The sequence below is a fragment of the Tursiops truncatus genome, chromosome 9 (genome assembly GCF_011762595.2).
Source record: "Tursiops truncatus isolate mTurTru1 chromosome 9, mTurTru1.mat.Y, whole genome shotgun sequence".
Classification (NCBI taxonomy): domain Eukaryota; kingdom Metazoa; phylum Chordata; class Mammalia; order Artiodactyla; family Delphinidae; genus Tursiops; species Tursiops truncatus.
Genome location: NC_047042.1, coordinates 99,402,704 through 99,420,486, shown reverse-complemented (window position 1 = coordinate 99,420,486; position 17,783 = coordinate 99,402,704). Strand labels below are relative to the sequence as shown.

At 50.2% G+C, this 17,783-nt stretch overlaps 1 protein-coding gene across 2 annotated transcripts; it reads left to right on the top strand.

Annotated features, from left to right (window-relative positions):
- Nucleotides 1-299: 299 nt before the first annotated feature.
- On the top strand, nucleotides 300-16,074 carry ABCF2 (ATP binding cassette subfamily F member 2). Of its 2 annotated transcripts, none has more exons than XM_033863511.2 (15): nucleotides 300-709; nucleotides 1,368-1,569; nucleotides 7,095-7,307; nucleotides 7,778-7,960; nucleotides 8,045-8,216; nucleotides 9,279-9,374; nucleotides 10,321-10,423; nucleotides 11,985-12,080; nucleotides 12,248-12,367; nucleotides 12,456-12,545; nucleotides 12,919-13,029; nucleotides 13,672-13,734; nucleotides 13,941-14,069; nucleotides 14,554-14,757; nucleotides 15,454-16,074. In XM_033863511.2, the coding sequence occupies exons 2-15, from the start codon at nucleotides 1,410-1,412 to the stop codon at nucleotides 15,589-15,591; spliced, it is 1,878 nt and encodes a 625-aa protein (XP_033719402.1). In that variant the 5' UTR covers nucleotides 300-709; nucleotides 1,368-1,409; the 3' UTR covers nucleotides 15,592-16,074. The 2 variants fall into 2 exon arrangements, with proteins under 2 accessions (XP_033719402.1, XP_073666192.1); XM_073810091.1 differs by lacking the exon at nucleotides 300-709 and adding an exon at nucleotides 997-1,139.
- Nucleotides 16,075-17,783: the final 1,709 nt, after the last annotated feature.

The following is a 17,783-nucleotide window of genomic DNA, read 5'->3' as shown; positions in this document are numbered from 1 at the left end:
TGGGTAGGCTGAGCAGCCACGGTTCAGGAACAACGTTCCGCACCTTCTAAAGTTTGGTTAACACTGGACCAGCCTCTAAAACCTCAGTTTCATGGAACGAGGACACCTTTCTTTCATGAAGGAATTCTGTTCTTCGCATCATCTTCGTAGTCTTCCCGTCTTCCCGTCTTCCCGTGAGCGTCTTCCCGTCCCTCTCACCAGCCGGCTCACGCTTCCTCCTCCTCCCTCCTCTTCGTTCCCCCATTGTTTCGACCCATTCCTGCCTGATGCCTGCCGGGAAGTGTAGTCGCTCGCCCTGCTGTCTGAGCTGGTTGGGCGGCCCTATAAACCCCGTATCTCCGCATAATTCCTCAGCTATTCCCGGGGTAGGGTAGCCTGGGAGGTCCAGCCGCTTATCCGAGGAGCCAGCTGGGATTTGCAGTTTCCAGTTCCCGCAGCAAGCCGCTGGCAGAAGGCTCTTGGACTCCAATCTCCCCAGCCTCGCGCATCCTGATGACGTCGCGCCGGCCCGCGAGGCCCCTGGAATCCGTGGTAGTTCTCGAGGAGGGTCTCAGGCTCGGCAGCCCCGGCTGGAGGACGACACTTCCCAGGAGTCTACGCGGCGGCGCGACGAGAGCCGCGCGAGGCCGTGATTGGGTAGTGAGCCGGCCGCACGCGGAGGAGCTCAAGGAGCTGCTCTGTTGCGACAGAGGCCGAGCGGCGAGGCCCAGTGAGTTGGGGGAAGGGGCGCTGGGGGGGAGGGTGCTGGCCGGTGAGGGGGAGGGGGGACGAGAAGAGGGAGGAAGGACCGGGCTGGGATGGAGGCGGCTGCGCGGGAGAAGAAGGGGCCAAGGGAGAGACGGTGACGGGCGGGGGCTGGGGAGGTTCGCGGGTTGGCGAGTGAGGAGACCCCGAGGGGACTCACGGGGCGGGGGGGCACGAGGGCTCCCCGGGAAGAAGCTGGACCCGGCGGCCAGCTGGTGTGGAGGGGGACGACGGGGAGGAGGCCGGAGGCAAACAGGAGGAGGAAGCCCGGGAAAGTGAGGCGGCCGGCTGGAGCGTGGAGCGCCAAGTTGTGGGGAAACTGGAGACCGGGACCTGTGCCGAGGGGCCGAACCCGGGCCCTAACTGGAGGCCCCGAAAGGAGGAGCATTTCCAGAGTGAGGCAGTCCGTGGGGATTGGTGGACAAAGCCCGAGGGAAGAGCTGTTGAGATTAGAAGAGCGGCCGAGGATCAGAATTGGCTTGAGAGATCCTGACAGAGTTGGGAGCGACTAGTCTGGGACGGAGCTGGGATCACAGGCTCGCTAGGCAGTTCTTGAGAGGGATGGAGCCAGGCCCAGGCATTCTGCGGAAGTTTAGAACCTGGGGGTGTTTGCCTTCCTTCAGGCTTCCTGAAAGAACAGTAACGTGCCCTTGTGGTTCATCACCATGCCTTCCGACCTGGCCAAGAAGAAGGCGGCCAAAAAGAAGGAAGCTGCCAAAGCACGACAGCGGCCCAGAAAAGGCCATGAAGAAAACGGAGATGCTGTCACAGAGCCACAGGTGGCAGAGGAGAAAAATGAGGAGGCCAATGGCCAAGAGACCACAGGTGAATTGAGGGAGAGGTGGGTCCCTGGGATGGTTGCTCGGACGTAAAGGACGCCCCGGCTGGAGTCACAGTCCGGATGCTGGGGGCGCTGGAGAGTATATCTGGGGCCATGAAACTTTTCATGATGAACCAAACCAGTAGAGTTGGCGCTTGATCAAGGAAACTGAACACAGAGTTCTCACATACTCAGTGGCAAGCAAATATGGGAGTGGTTGTGCTGCCTTGCTGCTCTGTCTTCTAGACTTGGAGAAGAAGGTCAGTTCCCTGCCCCTTTCTTAATTTCCATTTCTACACACGAAGGTCAGTGTGCCAGGCTCCTCACCACATAATACCCTTGTCCTCCCAGCGGTAGTGGCTGTACCGACAAGACGGAAACACATGAGTTGTTTTATGGGTTTTTTCTGGGAGAGAGATGCCTTTCTGTTGCGAGCACTTCTCAAGCGTTAGACACTGTGCTGGAAACTCAGGCACTATAAGAGCGCCCTGCTGTCTGATATCTTGCAGTCTAGATGGGGAAACAGGGCAGTGTGTGATAAAGAATATCCCAGGCCCTTGGCAGTCTATCCCAGCCTTCCTCCTTGCCCCCCGAAGACACTCTAAACAGGTCGTCTCCATCGACTGTTGTTGTCCCTTGAATAGTCACCACATTTGTCCATTTACACACTGAGGTTCTAATACCACAATTTTTGTACTAGCTACATTTGACATTTCTCTCAGGGCCCAGCTCAGGATGGTAACATCTTTCCCAATCAAACCTGACCTCAATAATATTGCCATTCACTATACCCCTGTACTATCTATAGTGTTCCTTTTTTTTTTTTTGGCCGAGCTGCATGGTATGTAGGATCCTAGTTCCCCAACCAGGGCATGGAACCCACACCCCCTGCGGTGGAAGCGTGGAGTCCCAACCACTGGACCGCCAGGGAAGTCCCAGTGTTACCTTTTTATGTTGTGCCTTCTGTTTCTTCGTCTAAATTGCTTGATCTTTGAGTGCAGAGACCATGTCTTGTGTAATATATCTTTTTTGCCTGATCAGCCTTGCAGATAGAGATACTAGGTAAATGTTTGAAGAGGAGAGGAGAATTACTAATGCAAGTTACAACAGACAGATAGGAATTCAGAAAAGGGAGAGTTAAAAATGATTGAGAGCAGAGAGTTGAATGGTAGGAATTGTCTCCAAAATAAGAATTATGAGAGAAAGCTAGTGCACTAAAGTCAGGCCATGGGGAAGTTTTCTTCCTGGCCAGAGTGGTGGAGGGATAGGAAGTTAAGAATGATAGGAGTGAACGAGCAGGCTGAATTGTGATCTGTAAAGTAGACAGGATTCCCCCTAGGTCCTCAGGAACAATGGTCAAGAAGTATCTATCATCAGCTCTGTAGGTACTTTCTGGATGAATTGGAAAAATAGAAAACTGAATCCCACTCTGAGACTATTGTCCACTGTTCCCATTACAAATTTCTTCTTCACCTTTCTCCTTAGGAAACCAGAATTTCTCAGGGGGAACCCAGCTATAATATCCCTATCGCAGTGATAAGGGAGCTTTGGTTTTCACCCTGCTTCCTCAGGGAGCTACTCTTCCGAAATATGAAATCTGGTTTTCTTTCCAGCTCTCTCAAAACATTTCTTATTACCAGGGACCCAGCGTCATTTCTGCTTTCATAATTAATGGGTCATCTGTTCCCTCTCCCAAGACTGGGTCCTCTCTCTTCTCTGAGTTTGGAATTACTTAATGCTGCAGGTCACTGTTCTCCAGCCTTTACCTGTTACCATTGCCACATGGCCTTCTTTAGGTAGTGAGGTACGGAAAGATTAAGATAAATATCAAAGAAAGTGACTTCTGGCAGACAGTTCAACCTTCTTTAGAAAGTGAGACTCTTCAAGACAGGTACTGGAGTTCAGCTGGTCCCCTTGTTTGGGGAATGAAAGAAAGGGGCTGCTTGTGAAGTCTGCAGTATTCTCTCTGATGAAGTTTATTCCAGAATCCCTTCTGCATTTATTCAGTGCTATTCACTTACTTTTTGAGTCTGTTTTGTGGGATGCTGTAGGCTAGGACAGTGAGGTCTAAGTCTTACTTTTTTTTTTCTGCGGTATGTGGGCCTCTCACTGCTGTGGCCTCTCCCGTTGCGGAGCACAGGCTCCAGACGCGCAGGCCCAGCGGCCATGGCTCACGGGCCCAGCCGCTCCACGGAATGTGGGACCTTCCCGGACCGGGGCACGAACCCGTGTCCCCCGCATCGGCAGGCGGACTCTCAACCACTGCGCCACCGGGGAAGCCCCATCTGAGTCTTACTTTTAAAGCTCAGGAGATTACTTAGGTCATAGATGCTGTAAAGTGGAAGAGATCGAGAGAAAATGGTATACAGTAGAGCCTCGGTATCTGCTGGTGATTGGTCCCAGGACCCCTGTGAATACCAAAATCCACAGAAACTCGAGTCCCTCACAGAGGATGGTGTCTGTAGTATCTGCATGTAACCTAGCACATCTCTAGATTACTTGTAATACCTAATACATTGTAAATGCTATGAAATAATGGCCAGTGTGTGGCAAATTTTGGAACTTTCTGGAACTCTTTTTTTTAATCCTCAGTTGGTTGAATTTGTGGACGCAGAACTGTGGATGTAGAGGGTTGGCTGTATAGCTTTCCCTTAATTTCGATCTTCTTGCCCGAGCAGATAGAGATATAGACCAAGGACTGGCAAACTGTTTCTGTAAAGATCCAGATAGTAAATATTTGTAACTTTGTGGTCCATATGGTCTCTGATACAGCTGTTCAACTTCGCCATTGTAGTGGAAAGCAGCCAGTAGACAATATGTAAATGATGTGTGTAGCTATGTCCCAATAAAACTTTATTTACAGAAACAGGCAGTTGGCCAAATCTGGCCAGCCTCTTTTTAAGCCACCCCCCCCCCCAGGCTAAGAATGGTTTACATTTTTTAAGTGGTTACGTTTCAAATGGTAATGTGTATACCTACATAATAGTTTTGATTTTTGCCACTTGGGCTGTAAACCCTAAAATATTTACCATCTGGCCCTTTAAGAAAAAGTTTACGAACTCCTGATCTAGAGCATCAACTTCTCCCTGTACATCTTCTTCTCAACATCTAGAACATAGAACAAGGATTGGCACCAAAGCAGGGCTGTGGGAAGTCTGGTAACTCAACTGTGTAGGAAAGAGACTTTTTAAATTCTTCTCATCAGTCAAAACAAAAAATTTGTCCTCCATTTGAAAAGTACAGGCATACCTTGGAGATATTGTGGGTTCAGTTCCAGACCACCATGATAAAGTAAATATCAATATTGTGGTATCAGTAAAGTGAGTCACATGAATTTGGGGGTTTTCCAGTGCATATAAAAGTTATGTTTACGCTATACTGTAGTTTAGTAAGTATGCAATAGCATTATGTCTAAAAAAAACAATGTATGGGGACTTCCCTGGCGGTCCAGTGGTTAAGACTCCGTGCTTCCACTGCAAGGAGCACGGGTTTGATCCCTGGTTGGGGAACTAAGATCCCACATGCATGGCCAAAAAAATAAAAACAAAAAACCAAACGAAAAAAAACACTATGGAATTCCCTGGTGGTCCAGTGGTTAGGACTCTGCACGTTCACTGCTGAGAGCCCAGGTTCAGTCTCTGGTTGGGGAACTAAGATCCTGCAAGCCATGTGGTGTGGCCAAATAAATAAATAAATAAAACTAAACAATGTACGTACCTTAATTTAAAAATACCTTATTGTTAAAAAAATGTTGGCCATCATTTAAGCCTTCAGTGAGTCGTAGTAGTAATATCAAAGATCACAGATCACTGTAACAGATATAATAATAATGAAAAAGTTTGAAATCGTGACACAGACAGGCTGTGAGCAGATGCTGTTGGAAAAATGGTGCTGATAGACTTGCTTGACGTAGGGTTTCCACAGACCTTCAGTTTGTAAAAATTGCAATATCTGTGAAGCACGGTAAAGCAAAGTGCAATAAAATGAGGTAGGCCTGCATTCATCAAGCAGTTACGTATAACACACTGTACTGGAAGCTGAGGTAGACATAGAGTGACTGCCAGCTGTCTGGCAGGACAGTCCCTGCCCTTGGTTCTGACTCCTGGCAGGCAGAGCAGGTTCAGCAGCAGGGTGGGTATAGCACCAGCAGTGGTAATCTCCCGACAGGATGGGGTATTCAGAGAGTGACCTAAGACTAGCCATCACACTCTTGAAGTTGCTCTCCCCACGCCTGCCTGTCTGAGGACGGCACCGAGCTCTCTTCCTCCTTCTACTCCATCTTTACTCTTGCTAAGGGCAAGCATGTGGGCTTTCTCATTTCAGGTGTTCTACTGTAGGGTTACCATGGGAAAACGGGTAAGGGTAACAAAGACTATAAAATTAGAAGATTGTCACGGTAGCGGATCCTCGTGTAGTTTTTGACTCCTTCCTGAAAAGGTTAATAGATCACCTTACTCTCTTTTGGAAGAAGCTTACCAAGACTCCCTGTACCCCCATTTCTGTCCCACTTGCAATAATACTTTGTGGGCGCTTGTCTTTTATGGAGAGGTAGTATAGTGAGATAGTTAAGGTCATGGCTTTGGGGTCAGACAAAGCCTGGTTCAAACTCTGGGTCACTAGCCTTTTTGACCTTGGCTATATTATTTAACCTCTTCATCTATAAAAGGAGGGTCCTAAGTGTTATCCTATAAGGGTTATGGGGATTAAATTAGATGGGGAATGATAATGTAGTACAGTCCCAGGCACAGAGTAAACTCAACAGCTATTAGCCAGTTAACGTTAGCCATATATTAATAGTTCTTCCCAGCCTGAAAATGTAGTCATGCCTGCAAAGCTACAAAGGCAGAACAGCTAGTCTCTTGTCTTATGGTCAGTTTGCGTCTCTGAGACCCTCCAGACTTGGAACTTCTGGTTTTCCCAGCCTTGGCTCTGCCTGCCATTGATCCTCTGTGCACTTTCTCATACTGGTCCCTTTTGGGCAGCATAGCGTCTTGGAAGCACCATCTGGAAGCTCTAGGTCGTGGAGTAGGAGCATTGCACCTCTATAGCATCTGCTTTATTTTGGGCATTGGGACTAATTCTTTAACACATACTCATGGAGAACAGTTTGGAGTTCTAGCCATTCCTACCATGCATTATATCATCTTAGAACAAGGAAAGTTAGAATTAAAAGGACAAGTTACGAAGTAAAAAATGTCCGTGGAAGCAGGATACCAGGGCAGATCTGTATGCAGTGTACACCCTGTTTAAAGCTTGTGAAACATCTGAGTCATCTCAACCTGATCTTGAGCCCAGGTCCTTCAGGGCATGCCTTTTTCAGCCTTTGGATCTTTGTATGGTAATATTTGGTAACTTAAGGAAGGGCAAAAGCCACAAATGCCCAGACAGTGGCCTGAACCCTGGACCCTCAGATTAAAAGTCTGATGCTCTACTGACTGAGCCATCCAGATGCTCTAAGACATGCCTTTCTGTGTAAGAGCTCAGTCTGTCTTACAGCCCTCTTCCCAAACTGCTTTGTTTCTGTCCCCAGAAGTGGACTTGCTGACCAAGGAGCTGGAGGACTTTGAGATGAGGAAAGCTGCTGCTCGAGCTGTCACGGGCGTGCTCGCCTCCCACCCCAACAGCACCGATGCCCACGTCATCAACCTCTCCCTCACCTTCCATGGCCAAGAGCTGCTCAGTGACACCAAACTGGAGTTAAACTCAGGCCGTCGTTACGGCCTCATTGGCTTAAATGGAATTGGTGAGGCCCTTGGAAAGTGAGGCGGGAGGTATCTCTCCTTGGCTCATATGTCACTCAGCAAGTATTTACTTAGCACAGCTATTACAAAGCAAGGAGTTTATAGTATGGGTGGGAGACCAGGTATGCCCAGGGAGGAGGAACTAGCAATACAGAGCAGTCATGTGATAAGCACCACGTGAGTCGTTGTAGACAGTAGGTGCCGGAGAAGTGGGTGGGAGGGGCGGGAGTAGCAGTGTGTGAGGCGGCTGTAGATGAACAGACTTCACAGAGGAGGGCTGGGACAAGGACTGGAGGAAAGGTGTCCCGACGATGCGGGCAGGGATGGGGGAGTCATAGGATTTGAATGAATGAAAGGAAGGAAAGTACGAGGTCGTGGTTTGGCTGGAGTGGAGGGGCTGATGTAGGAGAATGACAGGCAGAACTGTGCTGAGCGTCCACTTCTCTTCCTGTGCTTTGCCTGCCCCTCCCAGGGAAGTCCATGCTGCTGTCTGCTATTGGGAAACGCGAAGTGCCCATCCCTGAGCACATCGACATCTACCATCTGACTCGGGAGATGCCCCCTAGTGACAAGACGCCCCTGCAGTGCGTGATGGAAGTCGACACAGAGCGGGCCATGCTGGAGAGGGAGGCTGAACGGCTGGCTCACGAGGATGGTAGGGCTCCAGACCCAGGGCCCTGGGGGTGGGCTTCCTCCCGGGAAAGGCCCAGGAGCCTCACGGGCCTTGCACTGTCCGCAGCGGAGTGTGAGAAGCTCTTAGAGCTCTATGAGCGACTGGAGGAACTGGACGCTGACAAGGCAGAGATGAGAGCCTCACGGATCTTGCACGGACTGGGTTTCACACCTGCCATGCAACGCAAGAAGCTAAAAGACTTCAGTGGGGGCTGGAGGATGAGGGTTGCCCTCGCCAGGTGAGTCTCTCCCTCCTTGACCCTCTGTAGCACCCCATCTCTCTCAGCGTTTAGAACAGGGTTCTAAACCAGTGGAACTGTTTAGAACAGGGTTGATGGTCAGTAAGTGCCAAATATTGACAGTGTGGAGGGGCGGGGGTGCTATACCTGAGCTAAGGAGTGTGCTTCCTGACTGAAATGGTCATTGCTGGACTTCCTGCACAGGGTTTAGGAATCTGGGACCAGCCCTAGGTGAATGGTAGAATAGGTCTGTTTCTTTCTTTCCTCTTGACTCCTCTACCACCGTTGTTTGTGCTTCAGTCCTTCTAATTCTTGCTGTTTAAAGATAAAATGTTAGACAGCTGTTAGGATATCTGTCCTTCTTACCCTCTTGTGACCTGGACCCAAAATGAGTATCTGTAGATCATCATTCCCCCACCAAGCCCCCAGAAAGTCCCCAGTTAAAGAGGTGGTTGCTTACCCAACCAGTGTCTGCCAAGGGCATTGGTGAGGCTTGATAACTGCTTTAGCAAAGCTGCTTGTGTGCCTTAGAATGTGAGAGCCGTGGTTTCACGTGCCAGCAAGGATTAGCTGCCTCACATTCACCTGGGGAGCTTTTAAAACTACAGATTTCCTAGCCTCTTCTGTCTGTGCTGGAGTCAGAATGCTGGAGATGGATGTCCAGAAATCTTTCTAACAAGCGCTGCGGAGGTGGTGACCGTGTGCGGACCCAGCGCTCTCCCTTGTTTCTCCTGTCTTGAGATGCCACCTCAGAAAAGAACATTCTTTGGCCTCCTTGCTGGAGTCTGGCAACCCCACCAGTTCGGTTTAACCTGAATACTTTGTAGTTCAGCATCTTCCCTCTGCTTTTCAGCTGTTTCCTGCCCTTTAACCCCCACTCTTCGTCTCTGGTTTCTCCTAGTTCTCACCTTTCCCCTGAGGTCTAGAGCCTAGGTCTAGAGCCTAGAGTTGATTTCAGGACTCCGTGCAGGCCTGACCAGAACTGCAGGTAGCAGGCAGGCTGTCCCCTCCTGCGTAGCACCCATCACACTGAAGTGGCTCTGTCTCCTTCCTGTTCTTCAGAGCCCTCTTCATCCGGCCCTTCATGCTACTCCTGGACGAGCCCACCAACCACCTGGACCTTGACGCTTGTGTGTGGTTGGAAGAAGAGCTAAAGACGTAAGGGGGCGGGGCTGGGGTGGAAGTGGGCGGGTCCTGGAGGGGGAGTTGAGCAGAGTCCCAGGGAGATGGATGCCCAGGACCCACAGTGATATTAGAGCAGTGAGAAGTGGACTGAAGTGGGGCCAGAGTGAAGGCCGGATTGAGAAGGTGGTAAGCATCTTTAGGGCAGGCCTTTTTGTTTTTGTTTAGTCTGAAATATGTGGATTGGTTTGTTTGTTTTACTTTTTTTGGTTTTTCCCATTATTTAAAATACAATGTCTTTATTAAAGACAATACTTTTTCTTAACTGTATTTATATATATATCATATAAACGGGGATTCCCATCTAAGATCATGATGCAGTGACAAAGAGAAAAATAGCGCATATAGCAGTGGTCCTATGGCTGGAGAGCCAGATAACCTGGCATACTGCCCCAGTTCTGGAATAAGGCTTTCCATGGTCTCTGCAATGACTTGGCACCTTCTTTAAAAAGCCGAGCTGGTGATTTTTACTGTGCCTATTCCAGTTCTTCCCACCCGTGATTTTAGATGCGTTTATGGGTGCCTGTGTGCATACACTTTTGATTTTACCATCACTGCCATTCTTTTGAAAATTAGAACAGGCTGCTCTGAAATGGCCCACACTCTTGTCTGTGGAGTGTGTTTCTCTCTAAATAAATCCACTTCTTACCTATCAAGAAAAAAGAAAAGGAAAATTAGAACAAAAGTCTGAGGAAACTCAGACTGTCTCACCATACTTTGAAAGGCATCAAAGTGTTCTTACGGGTCGATTGTGCACTGGTGGCTTAGGTGCTAAGAACTGGGAATTGGAGAATAAATCTAAAGGATGCCTAGGCGTAAGGATGGGAGAGGATGAAGGTTTTCTGGGCCTGACATTCAGCCCACCTGTTGTGAACCATCTACCGTTCTGAGCGCCCCCCTGACTGGTTCTCTGGCTTTGCAGTTTTAAGCGCATCTTGGTCCTCGTCTCCCATTCCCAGGACTTTCTGAATGGTGTCTGTACCAACATCATTCACATGCACAACAAGAAACTGAAGTATTATACGGTGAGTGGGCCCCAGCTTCTCCACAGTAACCTCTGTGCTTACCAATTCCCTGAAGTTCTCCTTTAAAACAAAATAGACTTAGCAGTCCTTTTCTACCTGTTGCTATAAAAAGACGTGGACAGGGAGTTCTGCACCCTGTTTTATTTTGGTCCCAAAGTAATTGCTTTCAGGCCATAGGCCACGGATTGGCAGCGTGTGCATATGGTGTATGTTTGCCTTATGCAAAGAGGTTGACTTTTCGTGGTGCCCAGGCAGGCCTTGCTGCTCTCTGCCTTCTGCAGTGGCAGCCAGCACAGTACCCCTCCTTCTCTCCTTCCATGAAGAAGGGGAGCCAGGATCTCAACAGCCCACTTTTCTGCCTTGCCTTTACACTTTTTCTGTTTCAGAAAACATATCAAAAAATGAAAACCAGAAGTTCTCTTTATTCATGGTTGTACTCACCATGGGAGTATTAATAGTTTTCTTACATAGTCTTTCAGAAATTTCACATGTACTTGCAAATAGCATTTGTAGAAAATTTCACGTATACTTATCACAGTTGTAATCTTAATCATTCTCTTCTGTAGGTTGCGTTTAAATTTTAATTTGTCTTGGACTGCTTTCCGTATGAGTATATATAAATCATGCTCATTTTTTCCAGTGACTGCATAGTATTTCATTGTGTGGCTATCGTGTAAGTCATTTGTCAGACCCTTTTCGATGTATGTTTAGGTTGAGTCTAGTTTTTTGCAGATAGAAACCATGGCAGCCCATAGTGCAGGGTTTGCCAGGTCCTAAATCTGATGGGTCTGATGTCTTCCCACCTGGAGGAAGTTCTTGTAGTCTGCATGGGGGCTTCAGTCTCTAGGGATGGGGAGTAGAAAGAGGTGCTCTTGGAAGGCTGTGAGCCTCTAGATGCCTGTTTGACAGTGGTTTTCAGGGCTATTGCCAACGCTGTGGGTGTCTTTATGGCCAACCTGAGGATTTGATCTAGAGCCCTGCTGTGGCTAAGCTAAGAATGAGAGGCACACAATTCAGAAGACCTCAGGTTCTAGATTAGGATATGCTTCTTTAATGCACTTCCTCTTTCCCTACTGCACAATCCTTTTTTTTTTTTAAAGTTATTTATTTATTTTTGGCTGCATTGGGTCTTCGTTGCTATGCGCGGGCTTTCTCCAGTTGGAGTGAGCAGGGGCCGCTCTTCGTTGCGGTGCGCGGACTTCTTATTGCGGAGGCTTCTTTTGTTGCAGAGCACGGGCTCTAGGCGCGTGAGCTTCAGTAGTTGTGGTGTGTGGGCTTCAGTAGTTGTGGCTCGTGGGCTCTAGAGCGCAGGCTCAGTAGTTGTGGCGCACAGGCTTAGTTGCTCCGCGACATGTGGGATCTTCCCGGAACAGGGCTCGAACCCGTGTTCCCTGCATTAGCAGGCGGATTCTTAACCACTGCGCCAGCAGGGAAGTCCCCTTACTGCACAGTCTTACAACCAGGGCCAAATGAGATGCCATCTCACATCCCCCTGAACCCTGAGTGAGAACCCAGGACCGAGGCTAAAGCTGCCCGTCTCGCCTGGTGCACTTTCCTGCAGGGTAATTATGATCAGTATGTGAAGACACGGCTGGAGCTGGAAGAGAACCAGATGAAGAGGTTTCACTGGGAACAGGATCAGATTGCACACATGAAGGTAGGGCGATCGTAGAGCCGAGTTCGCATTCTCCGGGCCAGTTGGGTGAGGGTGTGTGGGGATTGGGGGCTGCTGGAGAAGACGTTGTCAGCAGTTTTTACCGTGCAGTTAAGATGAGTTGTTTGGTGCCTGCGCATACTCCTGGCCCCCTCTCTGGTCTCTTTCAGAACTACATCGCTAGGTTTGGTCATGGCAGTGCCAAGCTGGCCCGGCAGGCCCAGAGCAAGGAGAAGACGCTACAGAAAATGATGGCATCAGGACTGACAGAGAGGGTCGTGAGTGACAAGGTAGGTTCTGACTGGGTGGAATTAGGCGGCCTAAGGTGAGGTGGATGAGAAAGGACCTGACTTGATAAATGCCCTCTCTTTTTCCTAGACACTGTCATTTTATTTCCCACCATGTGGCAAGATCCCTCCCCCCGTTATTATGGTGCAAAATGTCAGCTTCAAGTATACAAAAGATGGGGTGAGTACTTGGGTGTAGTTGGGAAGCTGAGGTGCATTTTCCAAGGTAAGTGTCAGCTGCTGAGAAGAGTCTCCTGTTCTTTGCTGAGCACGCCTGCTAACCCATGCGGTGCTGGGGAACTTTCAGGTGTGGCAGCCTGGGGCGCCTAATTGAGGGACTTAGAGTAGAAGCCCCCCCCCGCAAGTACTTGGAGGGAATCCTGCTCAGCTGGGTTGGTGGGTGGAGGCAGTGGGTTGAGGTCTGCCGTGAGAGCTGCCGCCCTCCTCACTCCCACCTCCTCCAGCGGTGATTGGGGACTCAGCGGGGTGAGTCTGCCAGTCAGACTGATCAGCACCCTAGCCCCGTATCCCTTTCTCTCTCACACCCACCTCAGCCTTGCATCTACAACAATCTAGAATTTGGTATCGATCTCGACACACGAGTGGCTTTGGTGGGGCCCAATGGAGCAGGGAAGTCAACTCTTCTGAAGCTGTTAACTGGAGAGGTATGGTGCCACGCTGGGGCGTGGGACTTCCAGGATTGGATGCTGGTGCGTCTGCGGGAGAGGGAGGGGAGGCAGGGGCCACTGCTCTTAGAGGGCCTGAGCGAGCCGTCCTCTGGGGCGTGTGGTCTCACTGGGTAGTGCTGAAGTTTGGGGCAGTTTTCTCAGAGAAACCTGACGGGGGGAGTCTGTGTGTGTGAGAGCGTGGGTGAGAGGGAGAACACATGCATGCTCTCAGCATCTTTCTGTGGTTTCATTCAGAGCAGTTAGAACACAGAAACGCCTGTGCGTTGAGAAGTACGCTCTTGCCGTAGAAAATGTATGTCGGACCTGTACCCGAGCCCCTTGTTACACAGTCGGTGCGCCGTACAGTAATCCAGCGGCTACTCAGTAGATGGTGTGGCGTGTGTCTGTGCCTCCCTTGAAAGCACCTATTTCAGTACCTTCCTAGGTATTTTTGGAGTGGCCAGAATAGCAGTTCGTGAGGTGGTGGCGTAGATTCAGTTCAGGAAGTTGTATGAGTGTCGTTCAGTGCGAACATGTGTTTGTTCCCCTCTCTGCCTATGTCTGCTTCTGACCGGGGTTCCTTTTCTGTGTGCTTATCTTTCCACTTTCTACTCTGTTTTGTTTTTTTTTTTTTTTTAGCTACTTCCCACAGACGGAATGATCCGAAAACACTCTCATGTCAAGATAGGGCGTTACCATCAGGTATAGTCCTGGTGGGGAGTGGGGAGTGGGGAGTTACCCAGGGTGTGGGAATGGGGCTGCATGTGACCAAGTCAGCTCCTAGTAGCCTCTGGAATCTTGAACAGGTCCCTAGGTAGAGGTAGAGAGGTACTCGGCAGGAAACCCAGCAAGCTTCCTTTGGAAGTGGGACACCAACCACATCTGGGTGGGTCCCTCTTTTCCTGTAGCATTTACAAGAGCAGCTGGACTTAGACCTCTCGCCTTTGGAGTACATGATGAAATGCTACCCAGAGATCAAGGAGAAGGAAGAAATGAGGAAGATCATTGGGCGATATGGCCTCACCGGGAAACAGCAGGTCAGTGGAGGGGGTGTGGGAAGAACCCCAGGTAACTGGGAGGCTATGGCCGGATGGTCCGCCTTTCCTCTGTTCTGGGTTATTATGCATTGGAGCACTTAGGTCTCGGGGGAGGGGCGAGGATAGCGTGCCAGTCTCTGACGTGCCCTTGCCCCCCTGACTAGCAGGTTGAGCCATAGTGCTTAAAGGCAAGGGAAACTGAAACCTAGCACACAGGTTCCTGGATTCAGATCCCAACTGTGGGTCCCCTGGATTGCTCCACTTTATTAAGATTCTGTGTCAAGACAGGGCTTCAGGCTTCCAGATGTATCCCTTTTGGGTCTTGAGAGACAGGCAGCTATGCCACCGTCTTGCTGTGTGACCTTGGGTCTTCCTGAGCCCCGCTTTCCGTGAAACGGTGACGACAGAGGAGCCATGGGGAGAGGTGAGTTGCAATGTGTGGTGAGGGCGACACCAGCTTTTATAACTGGCCGGTTGCACGCAGGTGAGCCCGATCCGGAACCTGTCTGATGGGCAGAAGTGCCGAGTGTGTCTGGCCTGGCTGGCGTGGCAGAACCCTCACATGCTCTTCTTGGACGAGCCCACCAACCACCTGGATATCGAGACCATCGACGCCCTGGCAGACGCCATCAATGACTTTGAGGGTGGTATGATGCTGGTCAGCCATGATTTCAGACTCATTCAGCAGGTGAGGCTCCTGGCTGGGTGGGAGGCATAGCAGAGGGCATCTCAGAGGCAGTTGGGTAGAGCACCGTCGTGGCACGTGGAGGGCACATAATTCACGTTGACTGTATTTGGAAAGTGGGCTCAGGACATAGACAGGGTGGACAGGGCCAGATCTTACGGTTCTTTGGGAAACTTAGAAAGCCTTAGTGGAAATACTTGAATTCTTCAGTAGCTATTTGGGGCTGTTAGCCTACTTGGCATTGTTGGCCAAAATGGGCAAGGGAGTTGGGTAGAGAACAGGGTGCTGCTTCTGTGGTTCCAAGATTCTTCAGCCTAGAAGTAGTATCATACTAGGGAGACTCCGGATTAGACAGAGGGTTACTGCTAGTCATCAGTGACAAAGCTGCTGGTCGTTTCGCTGAAGCTTTCAGGAAGTTTCGCTGAAGCTTTCATGGAGAAAAGGAAGCTGAGAGTGAAGCGTTCCTGCTAGGGAACTGGAAATAGGGGTGACGCGGCAGGTCCTGGCTTGGAAGGCTCCAAAACCTGCTGGTTACGGTGCCCTTGGGTTAGGCCAGACCTAAGTAGCGAAACTGAGCTGGCTGTGGGACTGCGCGGGGGGTTATGGGGTTTTCTTCCCAGAATCCCCTGGGGACAGTCTCCTGGGCAGGGATGGGAAGGGTACTGGTCAGGATTATTAAGTCTAGGATTTGCTTTCTAGGTTGCACAAGAAATCTGGGTCTGTGAGAAGCAGACAATCACCAAGTGGCCTGGAGACATCCTGGCCTACAAGGAGCACCTCAAGTCCAAGCTAGTGGGCGAGGAGCCCCAGCTCACCAGGAGGACCCACAACGTGTGAGCCCTTGCCGGCCGGCCGGCTGGGCCAAGCCCCTGGGGCCACACTCCTGCATTGCTGCAATACTGCTCCCCAGCCCCTCCCCCACCTGCCTTAGCTGCACTCTGTGATCTTATCTACAGCTGGACAGTACCTGTCCGTCTCCTGTCCTTCCAGTTACTTTTGTCCATGTCTGGACTCAGCTGGCTGTTCCTGCCAGCTCCTTGCTGGTTCTGACCCTGATAGTGATGCAGCCAGAGGCATCTGAGTGTTAACCCAAGGGCCCATGCCCTGGGTTGGCCTGTGAAAGAGCTTAGGATCCTCGTTTTCTGGGTTTGGGGATGTTGGAGGAATACCTCCCAACCCACCACCCCTGTTCCTTTCTGCTTCTGGTTTGGAGCTCTGGACCAGGGTCTTAATCCTGGTCGGTTTTTAAATAATTATTTAATGGTGTAACTTTTAGACCTGTGTGACATCTACAAAGCGTCCAATAAAGAGAGAAGCAGCCATGGTCCCTGTCTTCCTTCATGGGTCTCTAGGCCCTTCTCCCACTCCTTGCTGCAGTGCCAACATTCACTTTCCCTCAGCATGAGCTAGGGCAGGAGTCGGTGGGCTGGATGCAGCCTGAGGACTAGCCCATAGGCACTGGAAGAACTCTCTTCCCTTCTGATCTGAAATTGTGCCTTTTCAGGGACTTCCCTGGCGGTCCGGTGGTTAGGACTCTGCACTTCCACTGCAGGGGGCACAGGTTCGATCCTAGGTTGGGGAACTAAGATCCTGCATGCCGTGCGGTGCGGCCAAAAAAAAAAAGAAAGGTGAAATTGTGCCTTTTCTTAGGCCAGTGGTTCACAAACATTAACATGCATCAGAATCACCTGTAAGTCTCGTTCAATCACAGATTGCTGGGCCTTGCCTCAGAGTTTCTGGTTCAGTAGGTCTGGGGTGAGACCAAGAATTAACAATGCTAAGAAGTTCCCAAGTGATGCTGTTGCTGCTGGTCTGGAGGCCACACTTGGAGAACTGCTCTCCCGGAGCATGTTTTTCAGAGTGGTCTGAGGCTTTGCTGCTGCTGCCTGTACAACACTTGGGACATTGGTTAAAAACGCAGATTCCTGGGCTTCAGGCCTGTTGATTTCGGTTGGTGGGATGGGAGAGATGCAGAAATGGTCAGGAGTCTGCATTTTCACACTGATGTTTGTGAACTACCGTTCCTGGTGGGATATAGGAAGTTTTATCGTTTTATCTGTCCACAACCTTAATTTTCATTAGCGCTATATCTGTTTTATTTCCAAGGCAGGACTTTGCATAGCCCGTCTGAGTTTTAATAGCACTTCCAGCCTCTGTGCCACCCGGCTTCTAGCCTTACCGATGTGGATTCATCACACCATCTCTGAAACCTCAGGAGCCATCCCTGTGGGGAAACATACGCAGCCATGATTTTTCAGTGCCCATCATGGAACATCTAAGACTATGTAAAACAGACCAAAAAAAGTCCCAGGTGGTGTCTAAATCCCCAAGGAGCTCTCAATCTAATGGGAAAGCCAATAAGACAGAAAGGGCGTAAAGCAGATGTTAAATTGTGACTGAGTAGGATACACCGAAGGCTGTAAAAGGGAGGGAAGTTTCTCGTGAGTAGATGCCCAGAAAGGTGGGATTCGTGCTCTAACTTGGAAGGTGAGTAGGATCTCAGATGGCCGTGGAGTCCAAGAGCTGCCCTGGGCAGAGGGAACAGAGTAGCAGGTGAGGAGTTGCAGCTGAGTCTGAGATTCGCGAGGCTGGAGGAAGAGACTAGGACTCCCACTCTGCCCTCTGACCCCAAGGGGCCTGGCTTGGCTGCTTTGTGCCTCAGGTGGGGCCCAGAGAAAAATGGCTTGTCAGTCTGTCCTGAGTATCCAGAGACTTGGTTAGGAGGATAATGGGAACAGATGAGAGCTGCTACTTTGGCCAAGGGAGGGTCTGGGTATGTTAAGAAACCCCGTTGAAGTCTGTTGGGGTCTCCAGGGATGGGAGGGCTTCAGAACCAGAGGAACAGACATAATAGGCTATCAGCTTGTCCAGAAAAAAAGGCAGTCTCAAGACTTTTTAAGAATGCTTAAGGGCTTACCTGGCGGCGCAGTGGTTCAGAATCCGCCTGCCAATGCAGGGGACACGGGTTCGATCCCTGGTCCTGGGAGATCCCACATGCTGCAGAGCAACTAAGCCCATGCGCCACAACT